The 17,094-nt window shown below is 53.3% G+C and overlaps 6 protein-coding genes across 6 annotated transcripts; 5 read left to right on the top strand and 1 right to left on the bottom strand.

The window, feature by feature from the left end:
* Window positions 1–2,560: 2,560 nt before the first annotated feature.
* Window positions 2,561–4,214, top strand: ACET3X_004819 (uncharacterized protein; the record flags this gene model as incomplete). Its single annotated transcript, XM_069450956.1, has 6 exons — window positions 2,561–2,565; window positions 2,937–3,014; window positions 3,695–3,747; window positions 3,800–3,812; window positions 3,874–4,038; window positions 4,094–4,214. 6 exons carry the CDS (start codon window positions 2,561–2,563, stop codon window positions 4,212–4,214), a joined length of 435 nt encoding a protein of 144 aa, XP_069306863.1.
* Window positions 4,215–4,307: 93 nt separating this feature from the next.
* ACET3X_004818 (uncharacterized protein) lies at window positions 4,308–5,543 on the top strand (the record flags this gene model as incomplete). Its single annotated transcript, XM_069450955.1, has 1 exon — window positions 4,308–5,543. The coding sequence occupies one exon, from the start codon at window positions 4,308–4,310 to the stop codon at window positions 5,541–5,543; it is 1,236 nt and encodes a 411-aa protein (XP_069306862.1).
* A 2,428-nt stretch (window positions 5,544–7,971) lies between these two features.
* On the top strand, window positions 7,972–9,515 carry ACET3X_004817 (uncharacterized protein; the record flags this gene model as incomplete). Its single annotated transcript, XM_069450954.1, has 6 exons — window positions 7,972–7,996; window positions 8,065–8,178; window positions 8,245–8,377; window positions 8,437–9,119; window positions 9,191–9,414; window positions 9,468–9,515. 6 exons carry the CDS (start codon window positions 7,972–7,974, stop codon window positions 9,513–9,515), a joined length of 1,227 nt encoding a protein of 408 aa, XP_069306861.1.
* A 546-nt stretch (window positions 9,516–10,061) lies between these two features.
* On the bottom strand, window positions 10,062–11,096 carry ACET3X_004816 (uncharacterized protein; the record flags this gene model as incomplete). The annotated part of the gene is made up of 1 exon (XM_069450953.1): window positions 10,062–11,096. One exon carries the CDS (start codon window positions 11,094–11,096, stop codon window positions 10,062–10,064), a length of 1,035 nt encoding a protein of 344 aa, XP_069306860.1.
* A 204-nt stretch (window positions 11,097–11,300) lies between these two features.
* Window positions 11,301–13,068, top strand: ACET3X_004815 (uncharacterized protein; the record flags this gene model as incomplete). Its single annotated transcript, XM_069450952.1, has 3 exons — window positions 11,301–11,686; window positions 11,734–12,783; window positions 12,833–13,068. Exons 1-3 carry the CDS (start codon window positions 11,494–11,496, stop codon window positions 13,066–13,068), a joined length of 1,479 nt encoding a protein of 492 aa, XP_069306859.1. The 5' UTR covers window positions 11,301–11,493.
* Window positions 13,069–13,457: 389 nt separating this feature from the next.
* Window positions 13,458–15,264, top strand: ACET3X_004814 (uncharacterized protein). The gene is made up of 4 exons (XM_069450950.1): window positions 13,458–13,656; window positions 13,781–13,889; window positions 13,940–14,397; window positions 14,449–15,264. Exons 1-4 carry the CDS (start codon window positions 13,651–13,653, stop codon window positions 14,812–14,814), a joined length of 939 nt encoding a protein of 312 aa, XP_069306858.1. The 5' UTR covers window positions 13,458–13,650; the 3' UTR covers window positions 14,815–15,264.
* The last annotated feature ends 1,830 nt before the right edge of the window (window positions 15,265–17,094 follow it).

The following is a 17,094-nucleotide window of genomic DNA, read 5'->3' as shown; positions in this document are numbered from 1 at the left end:
TCAAAGCGAGAGCTTGGACCGTCAAGCGGGGTATGTCGTTATTGCAGCGGGCCTCATTGTCCGTGGAACGCAAGCCAGCGATGCCGTGCGAAAAGCCTGGTTGCAACAGACTGGACCGGCTGCTGCTCACGGTGCTTGATGCAGAAGCGGATGTTGAATATTGAAACATGCAGTGTGGTCCCGCAGCCACAAGCCAGAGACGTTGAAAAGTTTGCTCGTCGCCGTCGTGCAAGCATGCACAGATCTTCTGACAAGTGCATGCGGTGCCCAGGTAACGCCTTTAAGCGATGAAGCCGAAGATTAGCATGCTTCGATGACGAGTCGCACGTATTACCGGCTCGCTGTTCTGCGGGCCTCGGTGCATCGCTGCTGCGGCAAGCAGGAGACCTCTTGGTCATACCGACAATCTTTGTCTTCATCAGGTCCGCTTCGTTCAAAAAATTCCGGAGCAAATTTGCTGACAATGAGCTGGCTGTGAAGATCGGCCCACTTTGAAAGAAAGTCCAGCGCCGTGAGAGCGTCCGACCGAGGCAGCTGTGCACGGGGGGGGGGGGGGGTCAGATCAGAAAATAGCCTGGATCCTTTAAGTTTTGTCGCGTGCGCACAGCTCAAGTACTTTAAGACGCGTTTCTTCGCGACTGTGACACAATGCCTGGAACCCGGACGTGCTGAGGTGCATTGGTGGCTGGCGATGGCACAGTTGCGGATGTCGGGCGGCCACTAGCTGCAGCAGCGACGTGAAGCAAGATTGTTAGAGCAACATGCAATGCGGAGTTGCCGGGTTAGCATCTTCCTTTTTTACGCAGATGATGAACGCGAAAGATCGCGCTACGACTCGTCGTCGCGAGACCATGGGCCCAGCCGCCTGTCAATATCCGAAGCCGAATCACACTGAGGCTATTGAACGAGTTTCGAAACGCGTGCCTGGCGACGCGGTTGGCCGGGGAAGCTAGGTACTTAGGTAGGTTTGGCAGACGAACTATCGGCAGTATCATCATCATCTTCTCAATAGTCTTGGTCACCCACCACGACCACAATCTTCAACTTAGTTGTGGAGTTCGGCGGTATATGCTTGCACGGCGTGGAGACGGTGGTTGCTATCTGATGCGGCCGCGCAGAGCTGAGGCTCGCTAGGTCGGAGGCGCACCTTCCTTACTCAAGGTAACACATGCATGAACGCGTCTACGCACAATGTTTGCGTCAACTTGCAACATCGAGCCGCTGTCAGAGGTGATGCCATGGCTCATTTGCATGCGGCACGACCGGGCCTCGTAATAGAGGGATAGCTCATATAAGCAAACCCCGCCATGAATCCTGCCGGTCAGCAAGGCAAGGTTAAGTCCGGAGTATGGCTGCTTTCTAGAAACTATGCAGTCGAGGCGTGCGAGACTCACGGACTCGGCAACAGAGTAATTAGGAGAATTGGCAATCTTACCAGCTATCTTAGGCTCCGACACGCGTTGCTAGTCAACGCTACTAACACGTGGATCATCGGCTCAAAGGCACTAGAAGCTACTATCGTCGAAACACCATGGGCATTGCGAAACGATGAGTCCAACGGCCGGCCTCGAGGCTTCAGTATAGGGTCTGTGTTGCAGAGCAAAGTTGTCGTGCCAGGGTCCCCTTTTCGAGTAATCTTCCATGCAAGACCAACGTGAGCAGAGCGCATCCATCCATGAGTCTCCAAAATTTACTCCTGAGTTTCTGAGATTTGCCATGTGGACCTCCGGGGAGCATGACGCCGTTCTCTAGGTCACGACCAGAGCGTACTTGGGCAGACTCGCAGACACGGCGGTGCGACGCGTTACCAGGATGCAGCGTGCCGACAGGCGTCTGCTGCTGCTGCTTTGTTCAGCTCCAACAAAGGAGGAGTAGTTCAGCCTCTCCTAAATAGTGTAATGATGACATGACCTCAGCTTCCTATAGCATGTCAGGGGAACCACGACTCTGGTGCAGGCATGGGTTTGAGATGCAAGCAGCGAGAGCGACGGGCACAATGCCATTTGCAGGTCTTGGCCGAGTGCAAAGCAAGTTGTTTCCTGTGCGCAGGCGAGGGACACATTGGACAGCGATCGTAGGCCATGCTGCAACCTTGTATAGCTGCATGAGTGGCCTCACCGGCGCCCTGGCAGGGCTCTAATTCGAGCGGGGCCAGGCGAATATTACAGCCACTGCGCGCGCTGCTCAGACCTTCATGCCGAGTTGAGAAAAGCAACTGCAGCAGGCGGTATTGATGCGAGGCCGCAGAGTGCAATCCTGCGCTGCAGCGAGGCCGAGTGCGAAGGTCGCTGCAGCGTGTGAGGGCTGGGGGCCGTGGCACAGCAGCGGATACGCGCGACGGCAACGGGAGCAGCAGTGGCAGCTCAGCGCTGGGTCATGGTGGTGATGGTTGCGGAAGACACGGGACTAGGACGCGTTCAATGAGCGTGTTCCTGGCCGAAGCTTCCCAGACGCAAAAACGCCATGGGTGATCCACAATGGGGCACGACGGCGGCGGAATACGCATCGGTTGGCTGGGCGCTGTGGGCGTATCAAGTTCCCTGTTCCCATGCTGTACGAGATGCCGTGCGTCCGATGCGGTTAGCGCCAACCTCCTAGGGCTTTGCTCGCCCAGTCGTTTTCTCAGAGCTACGTCCGTCTGTATCGTGCTCTCTTCTCACCTCCTCTCCCCTCTTCTCATATCCCTCTTTCACTACGGTCGAGCACGGAGAAACTTTGGATCTGATGTGGTGCTGAGTGTTTCGGCTCCTATCTTTCCATAAAACTCCTCCAATCTCCTGCTCTCGGTCCCCTAGACCCGACCGCCGTCTCTCCTCGAATAGGATCGTGAAGAGTTCAGACTCCCTGCACCTTCGCCCTACTTCATCCGCCCGCCTCCTACCTCGTCTCTCGCTGGACGTAGAGATAGCTGAGAACACGTACTCGCTCTACTCTAGTCCTTCGCTCCCTACACAGTCGTCCCGCCAGACGTCTGTACCATCAGCCTCGTGTGTGACGATTGAGCATCCATCTCGGTAGGTCACTCGTTCTTTGTTTCTTAGCTCCGGGGGCTTCCACCAGTGCCGGTTCGTCTCACCTAGCGATTGCCCAATGCCAAGGATTCCAACTTGGAAGGGCTGCCTAACGAACATCCTCGGTCCGACAACGAAGAACATGGCAATCATCCATTGGGAGTGGAGGTGAGGGTGATTCGCAAGGGCAACATGATACTGAAGCCAGCGGTCGTGGAAATCGGGCGGAGAAGAAGCTTCAGGTGAAGGATGTTCGGTTCCACGGGAGGCCTCGGACTGCATTCTCCATCTACGACATCGATAAGAAACTCATGTGCCAGCCGCGCTGCACTCCCCAGGATTGCATGTCAGAATCGCACCGTCATCATATCGTTTTGTGATATCGTCACTTCCACCAGAGCCGGACGAACAATGGCCTGAACACGGGAACGGAACGCCAGCTGAGAGGATACCGAGAAGCTGTTCATGGGGCCGTCATCTTTATATCTGCAGCTACGGATCTCGCCATACGTGTCATTGCACGTCCCTACAATGCTTCACCGACGTTCACCGCCTTCTTCCATCGTGGCCATGGCTTCATATCGACTAGCGGGTGGACCCTTTCCCAGATGGGCCGGATCCACTATCAAGGATCCGAGAACGACTTCTTTTTCTGATCCAATGCTGACATGCTTCTCTCATAGATTGTCTACTCCTAGCTGTACCTGCTTCCCCAGCGCCGAAAAGGACTTGCACTGTTCGTACTCATCACCAACGCCATCTTCGACTCCGGGCTCACACTAGCCTAGATCTCAGTTGCCAGTACGGGAATCCCTTGATTCCATCTTTCGGCTCCATACCCCTAGCCCGGCGGACTCGTTAGCTCGTGCTCTGCCCTACGACCTCCCCTTGCACCAAGGGACCTACGAGACCGCGTCAATCAGTCTTCTGGATGCTATCAGTGCCTTCTTCGACTTGTTCCGCTGTCTTATCTGTGTTTTTGTACACTCCATTCGCTCACTAACATAATTGTATTAATTCTGCAAAGGTATGGACTCTTCAAGCATCGACATATGTGATGATCGCTAACCAAGCTGGTCTAGGCTCTGTCTACTGCAAAACGTTCGACCCTCAGTACCCGAGGATCACCGACAACAGACCTACTTTACATACCAGCTAATCACACTCTTTGTACCTGTTGCCTTTCAGGCTGCCACTCTCTAATCCGGCTCACCATTCGAAGCTGTCCACTCACTAAATACCCACCACCCCAACCGACCACGTCTATCCCGGAGACCTGACGACCACATCATCAACATGGCGTACCACCAGCAACCGCAACAGTCCCGCTACGGTCAGTGCGATTCGTACTTTGTGGAGTCTCATGACGATGGCATCTACGCCATGCGAGCAGAGGCCAGAGAACGCCATCGCGCTGTTTCCAAGATGCAACAACGAGCAATCGCCGAGGAACTCTCAAGGCAAACCGCTGATGAATATCAAGAAGACATTATGCAACACATGATCCACATGGAGTCCCAAACTTTGCCTGACGTCAACTCGATCGACATCCAGACCGAGATCCAGTGGTTCATGCGCCCTTACCTCCTTGACTTTCTAGTCGAAGCTCACGCTGCTTTCCAGTTGTTGCCCGAGACTCTGTTCCTCGCTGTCAACCTTCTTGACCGCTACTGCTCCCGCCGTGTTGTCTACAAGCGCCACTACCAGCTCGTTGGCTGCGCAGCCCTGCTCATCGCCGCCAAGTACGGTGATAAGAAAGACCGTGTCCCGACCGTTCGGGAGCTGAAATCCATGTGCTGCTCGCTGTACGACGACGAAATGTTCACTCAAATGGAGTGGCACGTTCTGCAAACTCTTAACTGGGTCATTGGTCACACCACGGTAGATGCTTTCCTCCAGATCGCCCTTGCCGAGGCCCCGTACGATGCTGAGGTTGAGCACATGACTCTCTACATTGCCGAGATCGCTCTCTTCCACAAGGAGTTTGTCTCTACACGGCCATCTGTCCTTGCCCGATCCGCCCTCGCCCTTGCGAGATGTGTCCTGTCCCGACCTCAAGCACGCAACACCGACTGGTCTGGTGCTTACGATCCCCAGACGGTCATTGGTCTGTCCAACCATCTCTACCAGCCATCTCCGGTACTTTCCCGCAAGTATGCCTCCATGCATCTGTCGAGCGTATCCGCCACCGTCGAGGAGTTCCTCCAAAGGCAAGCGCAGATTGCGCGACGACAAGCCGCCCCGCCCACACCGCCACCCACTGTCACCATTGAGGAGCCAAAGCCTGTCGTCACTGTGAACGCCTACGGACCCCAGACGCCCAACAAGAACCCATACAGCTCTGTGATGCACAATGGATGTCCCACACCGCCTATCACACCGGAGGGCGAGCACTTTACCTATGGCCACGTCGTCAAGTCACAGCCAACTTCGATGTACCCCACGACTCCCACTCCGGATCACCCGGCGAACGCGCAACATCAAGGTCAATACTTCCACCAGCAATACCTCCATCCCCAGCACGTCCAGTAAGCCACCGCGTCGCGCAGTGGTTGCACAACATCACTGTCCGAAAAAATTCAACTGCCATGGACTGTCATGATCACATCCATGTGTGCTCCGTTGTACCAAAAACAACTCCTGTACGAGCTTCATAGCATGGTCATTTCTTCCAGCATTTACAAGCGTCTGTTACTGTTATTCTGCGATATCAAAGACGTCACTTTTCTGTTTCGAGCATTTCTTTTGTTAGGTCCGACCAAAAATTAAACGGTCGTCCACTGCCTCTTCCGCACGACAGCCAGTCGGGTGGTTTTGGTGGGTGGAGCCCAGGTCAGGTCCGGCACCCTTTCTTCTTGGATATAGCATCCATCTAATACGGGTTGTTTGATCTGGTCTGCAGCATGTGGGGAGGAAAAAAGTGGCTACAGGCTGAAATTGGAATATACAAGCCAGCACAATCAGGCTCACTCGCAACTGTTGTTTGCTTACGCGAGCAGAGATACCCTTCCTTTCTCAATTCAAAACTTTTATCGGACACCTTCTTTGATTCACGGGACTCTAATTTCCTTTTGCATAAGCGGCGGAACGGTGAGAAAATGTGTGAAGTGACATTGGTATGTGGTTGTCTGGATTTGCAGGGCTCTCCAGATTGTTACTTTGAGAGCGGCGCTGAAAGGGTGGCGAAGCGCATCACTAGTGAAGAACCTGTCGCCTAGAAACTGAGGAATTGGTCCTCCTTGCTCGCTTTCGCCTGGCATACTATTGTTTCTGCGTTTCATCATGCGATATTCCTGGTGATATATGTTGGGCGAGTGGATGCTATACAGTCCACGCCGCAGGGTACACCCACTCGTCGCATGTTTCAAAGCAAGCAATGCGATCTGAGTTGCTTAAGATTGCCCTATCCTGCTCCTACAGGCACGTATACACTCCTTCCATGTTACTTGAATGCAAACGCTGGCGACAATGCCTCTAGTGAGTATTACACAATGGGCGCCTGTATGGGCCTATGAGCGCCTCCGCCTACTAACCGCTCAAGATCTCTATTACTACCGCGAACTCTGGTGCAGCAGGTTACAGGCTGCTCTCGCCCTATACCGACGACGACACTACATTCGCTCATAACACGCTTTGTCCGCGATATGCCGAGTCCGATCTTACATCCGCTCCGCCGTCCCCTGCGTCTGTCGAGTCTTTTGAGATATTGGACAGCATACCTTGGCGCAAAGGCTACATATCCCTAGACTACTACGGAAAGCAAAGCAGCACTACACCACCAAGTCGATGGGCGAGAAACAGAGTTCACACTATGGTGCTGCTTTTCCTCTTCACCTTGCTTGTATCAGGCTGCACTCTAGGCGGATACATGATGATCAAGCACGGGAAAAGCAACAGAAGCACAGACATGGCATGATCCTCGCATTGGAACAGACACGGGACATGGGGACATGCGCAAGTAATCATCGAGATGCAAGATCACGATGCTGCGGCGAATTTGTTCCCAGCCTCGTATTTATCAGACCAATGTCGCGAGGCCTGTTGATGTGGCGTTTTCCGCAGCGCGCCGAGACCGGAATTCCCTGCAAGGAAGGTCCCTCGAGACAGCCAGCCACGTTTCCGTGGGAAGACGCAAATACAGCTTGGGCGACAAAGGAAATATGCGCTGTAAGACGGGTCTGTTTTACGACAAGGGGTCAACGCGGTAGAAACAAATAGTGGGTGTTGAGGCAGATCGATAAAACGCGACGCGATTTGGTACCGCCGGAAGATTGCGATGCGTTGGCGGCAGGAGTGGCTGGGATAGCCCTACTTTGGCGGAATAATGCCCGGCAATATATTCAAATGGCAAAACAACACTTCGATGCGGGACAGGTGTGGAATATCAGGGAAACGGAATCCATAGTGCAAGATGCGATAAGGAGCTTCTAAGTTGATACTTCAACGTAGGACGCCCTGAGGTCTTTTCAAGAATCCCAAGGTCAGCATCAGGATCACGTGACCATTGGCTTATCGTACCATCCCGATAAGACACAAGGTAGAACAACACAGATGGTACCACGAAATACACACATGCTTGCTCTTGAACCAGTATACAGCCGATCATGACTCCCCACATGGTGACTTCCATTGAACCCTGAGCGCGATGTCTGATATCGACAGCAGCGCACCACTACTCGCACGCCTCGCAACAACATCTATGCCTCCAACTCGCAACCCATCTCCTATACTGTCTACCCCCAGTAAACGCGCAATATGGCCACTGGTACTCCTTCTCATCCTGGTGCAGCTTTCGTCCGTTCTGTACACATTGCCTCTCAACCGAGTGATAGAGCTCCGGTTGTGTCAAGAGCACTATGAAGCGAATGATCCATCGGTGATACAGCCAGATGGGACGATACCGGAGATGCTATGTAAAGTCAAGGATGTTCAACGGGGGCTTGCATGGTTGCAAGGGAGCATGGAGACGATGAGCGTTGTATGTGGTATGTGATTCGGCAAGTTTGGTATCGCGTAAGAGGTAGAGGTGTAGGCTGATGCTGTCTACATTCAGATTTCATCGTCACGATACCGTTTAGCTTCATGGCCAGGAGATGGGGTGTTATGGTAGTGCTGTGGTTCAATATTATTCCAAGGGTGGTTATGAGTGCTTGGGCTATCATCGTCGGTATGTGTTGATACAAAAATCTACTCACCCAGACCATAAAGTCTGCCTTTATCTAAACTTCGTCAGGACATTTTCCTCTCCTCTTGCCCACGAAGGCCATTCTTGCGAGCCCAATCTTCAATGTCTTAGGAGGCGAGTGTGTATTCCAGTCAACGATATTCACACTTACCTCTGCTTTGACGAGTGAGTATGTTCAAAGGCGAGTGATACCTTACATCCAGTAGCACATAGTAAGGAAGCAATACTGACTACGAACAGAGCATCATACTTCTCCTACATCAGCTCAACTTCTTACATCGTCTCCTTCATGGGCCCGACCTTTGCCGCTTTCACCATGGGTGCCAACCTCTGGCTGCCCTTCTGGCTTAACATCTTTCTCCTACTCTGCGCTATACCGACGATCAGTTTACTTCCCAACACGTCAAGATTCTCGAAATACACTACAACGGCCCATGAAACCATACCCGACGAAAACGCAGAGGAATCAGGTCCCTTGATCGGCAGCAGAGATCTCAGCCCAGATAGGTATGCATCTGCATTCAAAGCACCACCCTCCAGCACCTACTACCAAAGCATCAAAACCACCATCCAGCAATTAGTCCACCTGGTGCTTGGACGACGAAACTTCCAAATTCTACTACTGACCCTGTTCTTCACGGCACTGGCTAGCTCAGACACGAAACTTTTGGTTCAGTACATTTCCAAACGCTACAATTGGACTTTTGCACAGGCAGGCTACTTGCTCTCGGCCAAGGCGTTGGTGAACCTCACGTTACTTGCAGTCGTTGTTCCACGCATCATTCGCACATCCATGGCATCGAGCGCCGTTCAGGGTTCTGATGTGCGATTGAATATTCTGGGCGCAGATGTTAGCATTGCGGTATCGATACTAGGTGTGCTATGTATAGCATTAGCGGGAAAGTTTTGGATGTTGTTCACTGGTAGGTTCGGCATGCTTTTTTTTTATTTCAATAGTTGCTTGCAGAGATTAAATGAGCTGATGTGTGAACAGCGCTCATCATCTACGCACTCGGATCGGCGCTACCGGTGTTTACCATGTCGTTAATCAAGTCGCCGTTGATCGCCATTGAGGGCGCTGATGCTCAGGACTTTAGTATTGTCATGTTGACCAAGACACTTGGATCTTTGGTTGGTGCGCCTTTGATGACGGTCCTGTGGGTCAAGGCGATTGAATGGGGTGGCGTTGGTCTGGGGTTGCCATATCTCATATCCTCGGTACGTTGGCGTGCTATACCTAGACACGAGACTGATGCTAATGTACGTTGCAGGGTTTATACATGTCTGCATTCATCATATTCTCACGTTTGCGAACCTAGATGTTCAGACGAAAATTTTCTACGATAAATGGGATACATGTTGGTCTCACCGGTGGTGCTTTAAGGTGGACACTATATCAGTTCCTGCTCTTCGTCTTATCTGAGTGAGCAGCTTTCTGGGCAAGGATAGCTATTGCCATTCGATGTACCATATAAAATGAATCCATATATGACATCTCCAAGAAAGAGTTCCAAAGCAGTCCCTAGAGATACAACTGTTTGCGCTCCATCGTGTCCTATATCAGTGAACAGGTCATTCACACTTGTTGAGTTGAGACTCGGACTCACAAGCGTCCACACTGCTACGCGGAAATCGTATAATTGTCGGGAGACGCAAGCCTGTCTCTATTTGCCTTCTTAGCTCATCTACTCTGTTCAGATTAACGAGTATATATACATATAGCAAACACAGGTATCTGTCGAGATTAAACTGAACTGACGGGTTTGTATCAAACGCAGTCCGATGCCTCGATCTATAGGGTATCATGTCTCAAACCAAATCCCCAATTCGATTCGTCCACCACTTCTCCACCCAGCCGTAATAGCTCAATCCATATCCTCGAGACCGCCAGCATCGCTCGGTGCGTGCTCCTCACTAACCATGATGCCGACCATACATTCGCCCAGCATATTCTCCCAGTTCACCCACGGATGAACTTCCATAAATAACTTGGTCCCATCTTTGCCGGCTGCTCTCCTGAGTTCGCCCTCTCCACCAGGGTGAAAGGGCAGATAGGGCGACATATTGTAGACCTTGCCCTGATAGCTCGACCAAGCCGGCTTGCCCTTCCGTCCATTCTTCTCTTTGAGCATAGCCGGCGTAACGCGTATCATCGAGTCCACGCCCGACAAGTTCTTGCCAGACTTTTGCAGGTAGGCCCAGTCGAGCGGAGAGTGACCTGGCGACAAGAGTACCTTGCCTCGGGCGTTTGGTGTCTTGGGCGCGGGGCCTGCCGTGGGTGCAAGGCCCAGGCTGCCGTTTGAAGTTGGTGGACCGCGGTTCGGTAGTGGGCCGCGGTTGGGAAGAGGACCAGTTGTGGGTACGCGCATTGACTGCGAGGAGGTGTTGGGCAGGGCGCGGAGGTTTGAAGCTGCGACTCGTGGGGGTGGCATGAGGGAGGTTGTGGGTGTTGGTGGCGGGGCCATGAGGTTTGGCTTGCTGGGCGGAGGCATAGCGGATGGTGGCGGCATGGTGGATAGCGAAGGGGGTTTCGAGGCTCTCTGTGCCGAGTTCAGGGCCGGGAAGGAAGGCGGTGGCAGATTGTCTTCTTCGTCGTCTTCGTCGGAGCTCTCGTGCTCGTTGAGCGTGAAGGTGGGCACTGCGGGTGCATCTTGTTCGGGCTGGGGAGCAGCTTTTGGTGTAGTCTCGACGTCATCCTCCTGTATCGTCGGGGTCTGCAGCTCTATGCATTGCTCTCCCGCCGGGGTACTGTCGTCTGTCTCGCCATGCTGCGACTTGTCAGCTATCGACGACGCGGCAGAGTGTGTGAGGCGAGTAAGGAAAGCAAGCCATGTCGAGGGCGGGCGCTGGTAGACCAGGAATGACAGTGACAGGGCAAGTATAGAGACGGCTACGAGCATCTCTTGTGGCTGTCGAGTGTAAGGAACGAGGGTTGGCTGGACCCTAGAGGCTGGTACAGAGCGGAACGAGTCCAGGCTGCATGCGCCTTCAGGGTCAAGCTGTAGGGCTGAAGGGATTTGGCGCTAACCATCCATGACTTCACGCGCCGCATGCCGTCACCAATCCCGCGTTCGGAACAAATCATGTTTGGGTGAAGATAGTTTGTCACGAGGCATTGGCAATCGTCCTGCTATCTTGCCAGTATACACAGCGTCTCCATCTCATCCACGGCTACGCGCGACCCACACTACGCGCCCTGATAACCTTCGCGACTGCCCCACCACCCCTCTATCCACCGCGATCGCAAGCGCAGCCCTGACGCTGAATCACCAAACGCGCAACAACCAAGACGACATCATGGCAAACGATGCGCAGACCCTGCCCGAGGGCGTCTTTTCTCTTCTAGATACAGATCTCTATAAGCTGACTATGCAATGTTGCATACTAAAGTTCTTCCCCGACGTCTCAGTCACCTACGGCTTCACAAACCGCACACCCGATAAGAAGCTTAATCGCACAGCCTTCAAATGGCTGCAGGCCCAAGTAGATAGTATGCTCGCCTCCTACCCACGGCACAATAATCGCTTACCCTATCAGAGCTCGAAAACATTGCCGTGTCTGAGGAAGAGCTCAACTTCCTCAACAAGACCTGCCCCTACCTAAACGCGCAATACCTCCATTTCCTCTCCACCTTCCGCCTAAAGCCTTCCCAGCAGCTCAAGCTGTCTTTCCAGTGCGCGAACGATACCGGCGCAGACAGCGATGTCGGCGATTTCCACATTCACACCGAGGGCCTCTGGCTAGACACGATCCTTTACGAGATTCCCTTGCTGGCGCTTGTCAGCGAGGCATACTTCAAGTTTGTCGAGACAGACTGGAGCCACGAGGGCCAGGTCGAAAAGGCATACCAAAAGGGGCGCGGTCTGCTGGAAGGAGGCTGCATCTTTTCCGAATTTGGCTCGCGGAGACGTCGCGACTACCACACCCAGGATCTCGTGCTGCAGGGCTTGCGCAGAGCGGCTGATGAGGGCGACAAGGCAGGATGGAAGGGGAAGCTCTCGGGGACAAGTAACGTCCACTTCGCCATGAAGCACGGCCTTGTCCCCGTGGGCACTGTTGCGCACGAGTGGTTCATGGGCGTGGCTGCCATTACCAACAACTACGAGAGCGCAAACGAAATTGCTCTCGAGTACTGGACAGCGACATTCGGCGCAGGCGTCCTCAGCATTGCACTTACAGACACTTTCGGCACACCTACCTTCCTCCGGGCTTTCAAGAAGCAGATTCCAAGTGTTACCACAGCTGTTCAGGGAGGTGTCACAACGCTGGCTTCAGCTGGAAACACCACCAATAACGATGCTGTAGAGACAATGTCCTCGACCAAGCCACCTATCCAGGCACCATATAATGGAGACGCGGGACCGCGACAGACGTATGCCGAGGTATTTGCAGGCGTACGACAGGATTCTGGAGACCCATTAGACTTCATCAAGATGATGCGCGACTTCTACGACGAACAAGGCATCAAGGACAAGAAGACGATTGTATTCTCCGACTCTTTGAACCTGGAGCTCTGCTTCAAGTACAAGGCTGCGGCGGAAGCGGCAGGTTTCCAGCCTACTTTCGGCGTCGGGACGTTCCTGACAAGTAAGTGCGGTGGCGCATGTGTTCCAAGAACAAAAGCTGACGATGACAGATGATTTTGTGGAGAAGTCGACGGGTAACAAGTCTGTACCCCTCAACATTGTAATCAAGATCGCTTCCGCTGCGGGGCGTCATGCTGTCAAGATCAGCGACAACATCGGCAAGAATACCGGAGACAAGGCAACCGTAGATGAAGTCAAGCAGCGATTAGGCTACCAGGAAAAGTCATGGGCTGGCGGTGACGAGAAGACACGCTGGGGGAGTGCAGGACAGCCAGCCACCAAGTAGTGCGCTTTCAGCCTAGAGGTGAAGACGGAGATGGGACCACCAAGCGGAGGCGTTCATAAGCTGTGATGCGGTCTGCAAGGCTGAGTCTAGCGCAGACGTTTCTTGCAAAGACCGCGAGGCTGCGTAAGCCGCCGTTTAGGGCTCCGATTCGCCGCCTCGGAGCCTCTTTGCGAGATGGGGGCGAGAGTAGGAGCCAAGTGAGATGATTTACCAACATGTTCCTTCCAGATGCCAGAGTCTCTGCACGATGCCAAAATTAGAGTGAAGTTAGGGCATCGTCGCCGCTGCGGGCCAACGACGCGCCGCTGCTTACCATCCCCTCTGGGCCTAGTGCCAGCGCCTCCTGCATGTGTGCGCCTCCACTCTCACACTCAGCCCCAGGAAACGCTCTCCAAGCTGAAACACATTTATCTTCTCTCGATAGCCCTTCTCCAGCATTGATTCGAGCTCAAGCGCGTTTGACATCAATTCACCTCTGCCCTACCCACGAGCCAACCGCCACTCTAGTGTGCTTTACGCGTTTGTACTCGGTTGTCTCAGGAGACCTCACGTCCACTCATACCACACGGGGTCTGTTTCAGCATGAGCGTAAGTCCCTTCTCCGCCAGACTACTCAATTGACTGCACGCCTCTCTGTAACACCACAACACAACACAACATCCGCCACACTCGCCATTCACACTTGCTGACCATGGCTGCTGCCGACGAACAGTTTGGAAACAAGGGCTACGGCCAGATAGGATCATATGGCGGCAACCCCTACGATGCCCGCGACCAGAGCCCGGCTGGCTACAACAACTACAACCAGGGTGACAGCTATGGTATGTTGTTCGACGCGCGACAACCTTGACAGCTCTCTAACACCACACAGGCGACGTAGAGATGCAGCCCTACGGTGGCGCACCCGCCAACCCCAACGCCATCCTCGACGAATGCCGCGAAGTCGACCGCGCCCTCGACGACCTCGATGCCCAGCTCAGCAACCTCGACCGTGTCTTCAAGCAGTCGCTGGCGCGGCCAGACATGCCCTCGGGCGAAATCAACAACCTCAGCTCGCAGATTATGACTGGGTACCGTGGCCTCGTGACCCGTGTAAAAGCGATCAAGTCGAAGCCCGACTCCGGCCACCCAAGGAATGCTCCGCAAGTCGGCAAGGTCGACCGCAGATTGAAAGCGACCATCAACAAGTACCAGTCGCTCGAGTCGGATTTCCGAAGGGATTCGCAAGCTGCCGCCGAGCGCCAATACCGCATTGTGCGCCCAGACGCTACTGAACAAGAGGTCCGAGACGCAGTATCGGACCCCGATGCGCCCATCTTCCAGCAGGCTGTAAGAAGACCTCAACCTGTCGAGTGCGTCACATGCTAATTTTTTTCCCAGCTCCTTAACTCAGACCGCCGCGGCCAAGCCTCATCGACCCTCCGCAACGTAAAAGAGCGCCACGAGGCCATCCAGAATATAGAACGTCAAATGGTCGAGCTTGCGCAACTCTTCCAAGACCTCGACCAGATTGTCCAGGAGCAGGAGCCGCTCGTCGCCAACATTGAGCAAAAGGGCGAGGAAATCCACGACAACGTCCAGGCCGCCAACGTCGAAATCGATGGTGCTATCGTCAAGGCGCGCAGCCGTAACCGCAAGAAGTGGTGGTGCCTTCTCGTTATCCTGCTTATCATCATTATTGTGGTCGTCATTGCTGTGGTTGTCACACAGGTTAACAAGGCGGCTGCGAATACTGCTGCTCGATAAGAGGCTAACAATAAGTAGCGGCGACGCGGAGTATGGCTGCATTAAGACGTCGCGTCCTCGGCTCGGTACTCTCTACATCTCACGTCTCAGGGCAGGTGAGAGTATCGATTGCGGTGGGACATGGCACTACAGCCGCCGTCTCACATCAAAAACCACCACATCCACCGTCTCATTCTCACTTTTAGTCTTTTTTTCGAAAGGCTGGTCCCGTACTCATATGTAATACGCCTGCCTCTCTCGGTGGATATGCATACCCCCTCTGCTCGCATCTCGCCTGTTTGTCATTTCTTCCCTTGGTCTAGGAAAATTGGTCTTTTTGTTTTGTCTTGTGGAGGCGCTTTCACGGCGTGTTCGATTCCCAGCGCTGGCCGAACTGCTTTGCGCGCTTTGTTTATACACAATTGTCTTTTTTATAGAGTCAAGCTCACGAGCTAGTGGAATGGAAGAGGATTGAAACTTGAAGTATGCAGGTGCGAGGTGTGATGAGGTTATGATGCGCTAATACTCGTGGTGTCAATCGTCTAGCAGGTCATTGGGGAGGTGGGGGACGATGGTGAGAGTCGAGGATATGACATGCTCATGAAGTTGTAGGACAACTGAAGTTACTGTGACGAGATTGCTGATATGGCATTGCTCATCTCCACCCCAAGCCCAGGCCCAATCTACCCTTCTATACGCACAATCAAAACTTGGGGGAAATGGCGGCAGGAAACATGCTCTCAGGTGACGTTGGCAATATAAACATGTACCACGCTAAATCTCAAGGTTAATCTAAATGGCACACGCATATAGAAGCCGAAGAATAACCTGGGGTAAGATGCACGATTTACCGACATTTTAACCACTAGAACGCCATTTTCATATATTCTAGAAACAAGCACGGAACAAGCATGCCACTATGCCTGTTATGTTACGGAAGGAAAAGCTTGGGTTGCGAGCATGATGGAGATGAGGGTATAAAGGCATAGCAATTTGTCCCTGTCTGAATACCATCATCTCAATCTGCACCAGAACAACAACAATGCTTCGTCAAACAGCTCTCATCGCCTTGTCCCTCGCGGCACCTACCATTGCCCAAGTTACTGAAGGCTTCGAGAGTGGCTGGGACCAGACCGCATGGCCTACATACGCACCAGACTGTTCCCAAGGAGGCAAAGTCACTCTAGATAGCTCGACAGCTCACACAGGCAAGAACAGCATTCGCGTCGATGGAGCAGGAGGATTCTGTGGCCACATCTTCGTAGGCACAACAAAGATTCCTGCTGGCGACGTATACGTGCGAACATATGTGTACGTACTCGCCATTTCCCACTCACCAAAAGAAAAGTCATCCAGACCTCGTTACTAACAACACCCCACACACAGCAAAGCCTCAAAAGCCCTAACCGACTCGCACGTCACCTTCATCACCATGCCGGACTCAGCCCAAGGCGCAAAGAAACACCTCCGCATCGGCGGGCAATCCAAAATTCTCATGTACAACCGCGAAACCGACGACGCGACGCTACCCGACCTGTCGCCGCAAGGTATCGCGACGTCAAAGGCGCTGCCGACGAATGCGTGGTCGTGCTTCGAGTACCGTCTAGGGACGGACGGGAGTGTGCAGACGTGGTTGAATAATGTGACGGTAGCGGGATTGACGGTGGGGAATGGGGCGGCGAATCCAAATGCGGGGCAGTGGACGAGGAGTAGTGTTAAGCCGAAGATTACGGGGGTGTATTTTGGGTGGGAGAGCTATGGGGGGGATACGAATACTATGTGGTATGATGATGTTGTTGTTAGTGGGAGTAGGGTTGGATGCTAGGTGGTTGCGAGGGAATGGGTAGGTAGCTTCTGAATTGTAAATAGGTGACACTCGGTAGTAATGTTATGTCTACTGGTATCTGTTAGTGCTGAAGATAGGTTTGCCAGATAAGCCAGAATCTGGCGAATACATGTAGTGTACAGTGGTGGTGCAGCTAAGAAAGTACAGACTTCTTGGCATCGAAGGCCGGGTATAGCAGAGAAGCCAAGACTCGTAGCATAAAACATACCGCCCGTGTCCTCTTGCAGGCAGACGCGGTATTTGTTGCAAAAGTGGAAGCTCTGGAAATTGTTATCAACCTCGAGATAGCGTCAATGTGACGAGATTAGTCCCGCAAATGCTTGTCCATTCACGTCGCATACGCTCTGCAGCTTCGTGGAACCTTCCTGCCCATGCGCCGTCGTGCCACGAACAAGGTCATGGTCATGGTGACACAAGGGCCTGGTGACTCCCGCCTCCGCAATCCGGTGTGGGCA

This window comes from Alternaria dauci, chromosome 4 (assembly GCF_042100115.1).
Source record: "Alternaria dauci strain A2016 chromosome 4, whole genome shotgun sequence".
Taxonomy (NCBI): domain Eukaryota; kingdom Fungi; phylum Ascomycota; class Dothideomycetes; order Pleosporales; family Pleosporaceae; genus Alternaria; species Alternaria dauci.
This window is presented reverse-complemented; position numbering and strand designations above follow the sequence as displayed.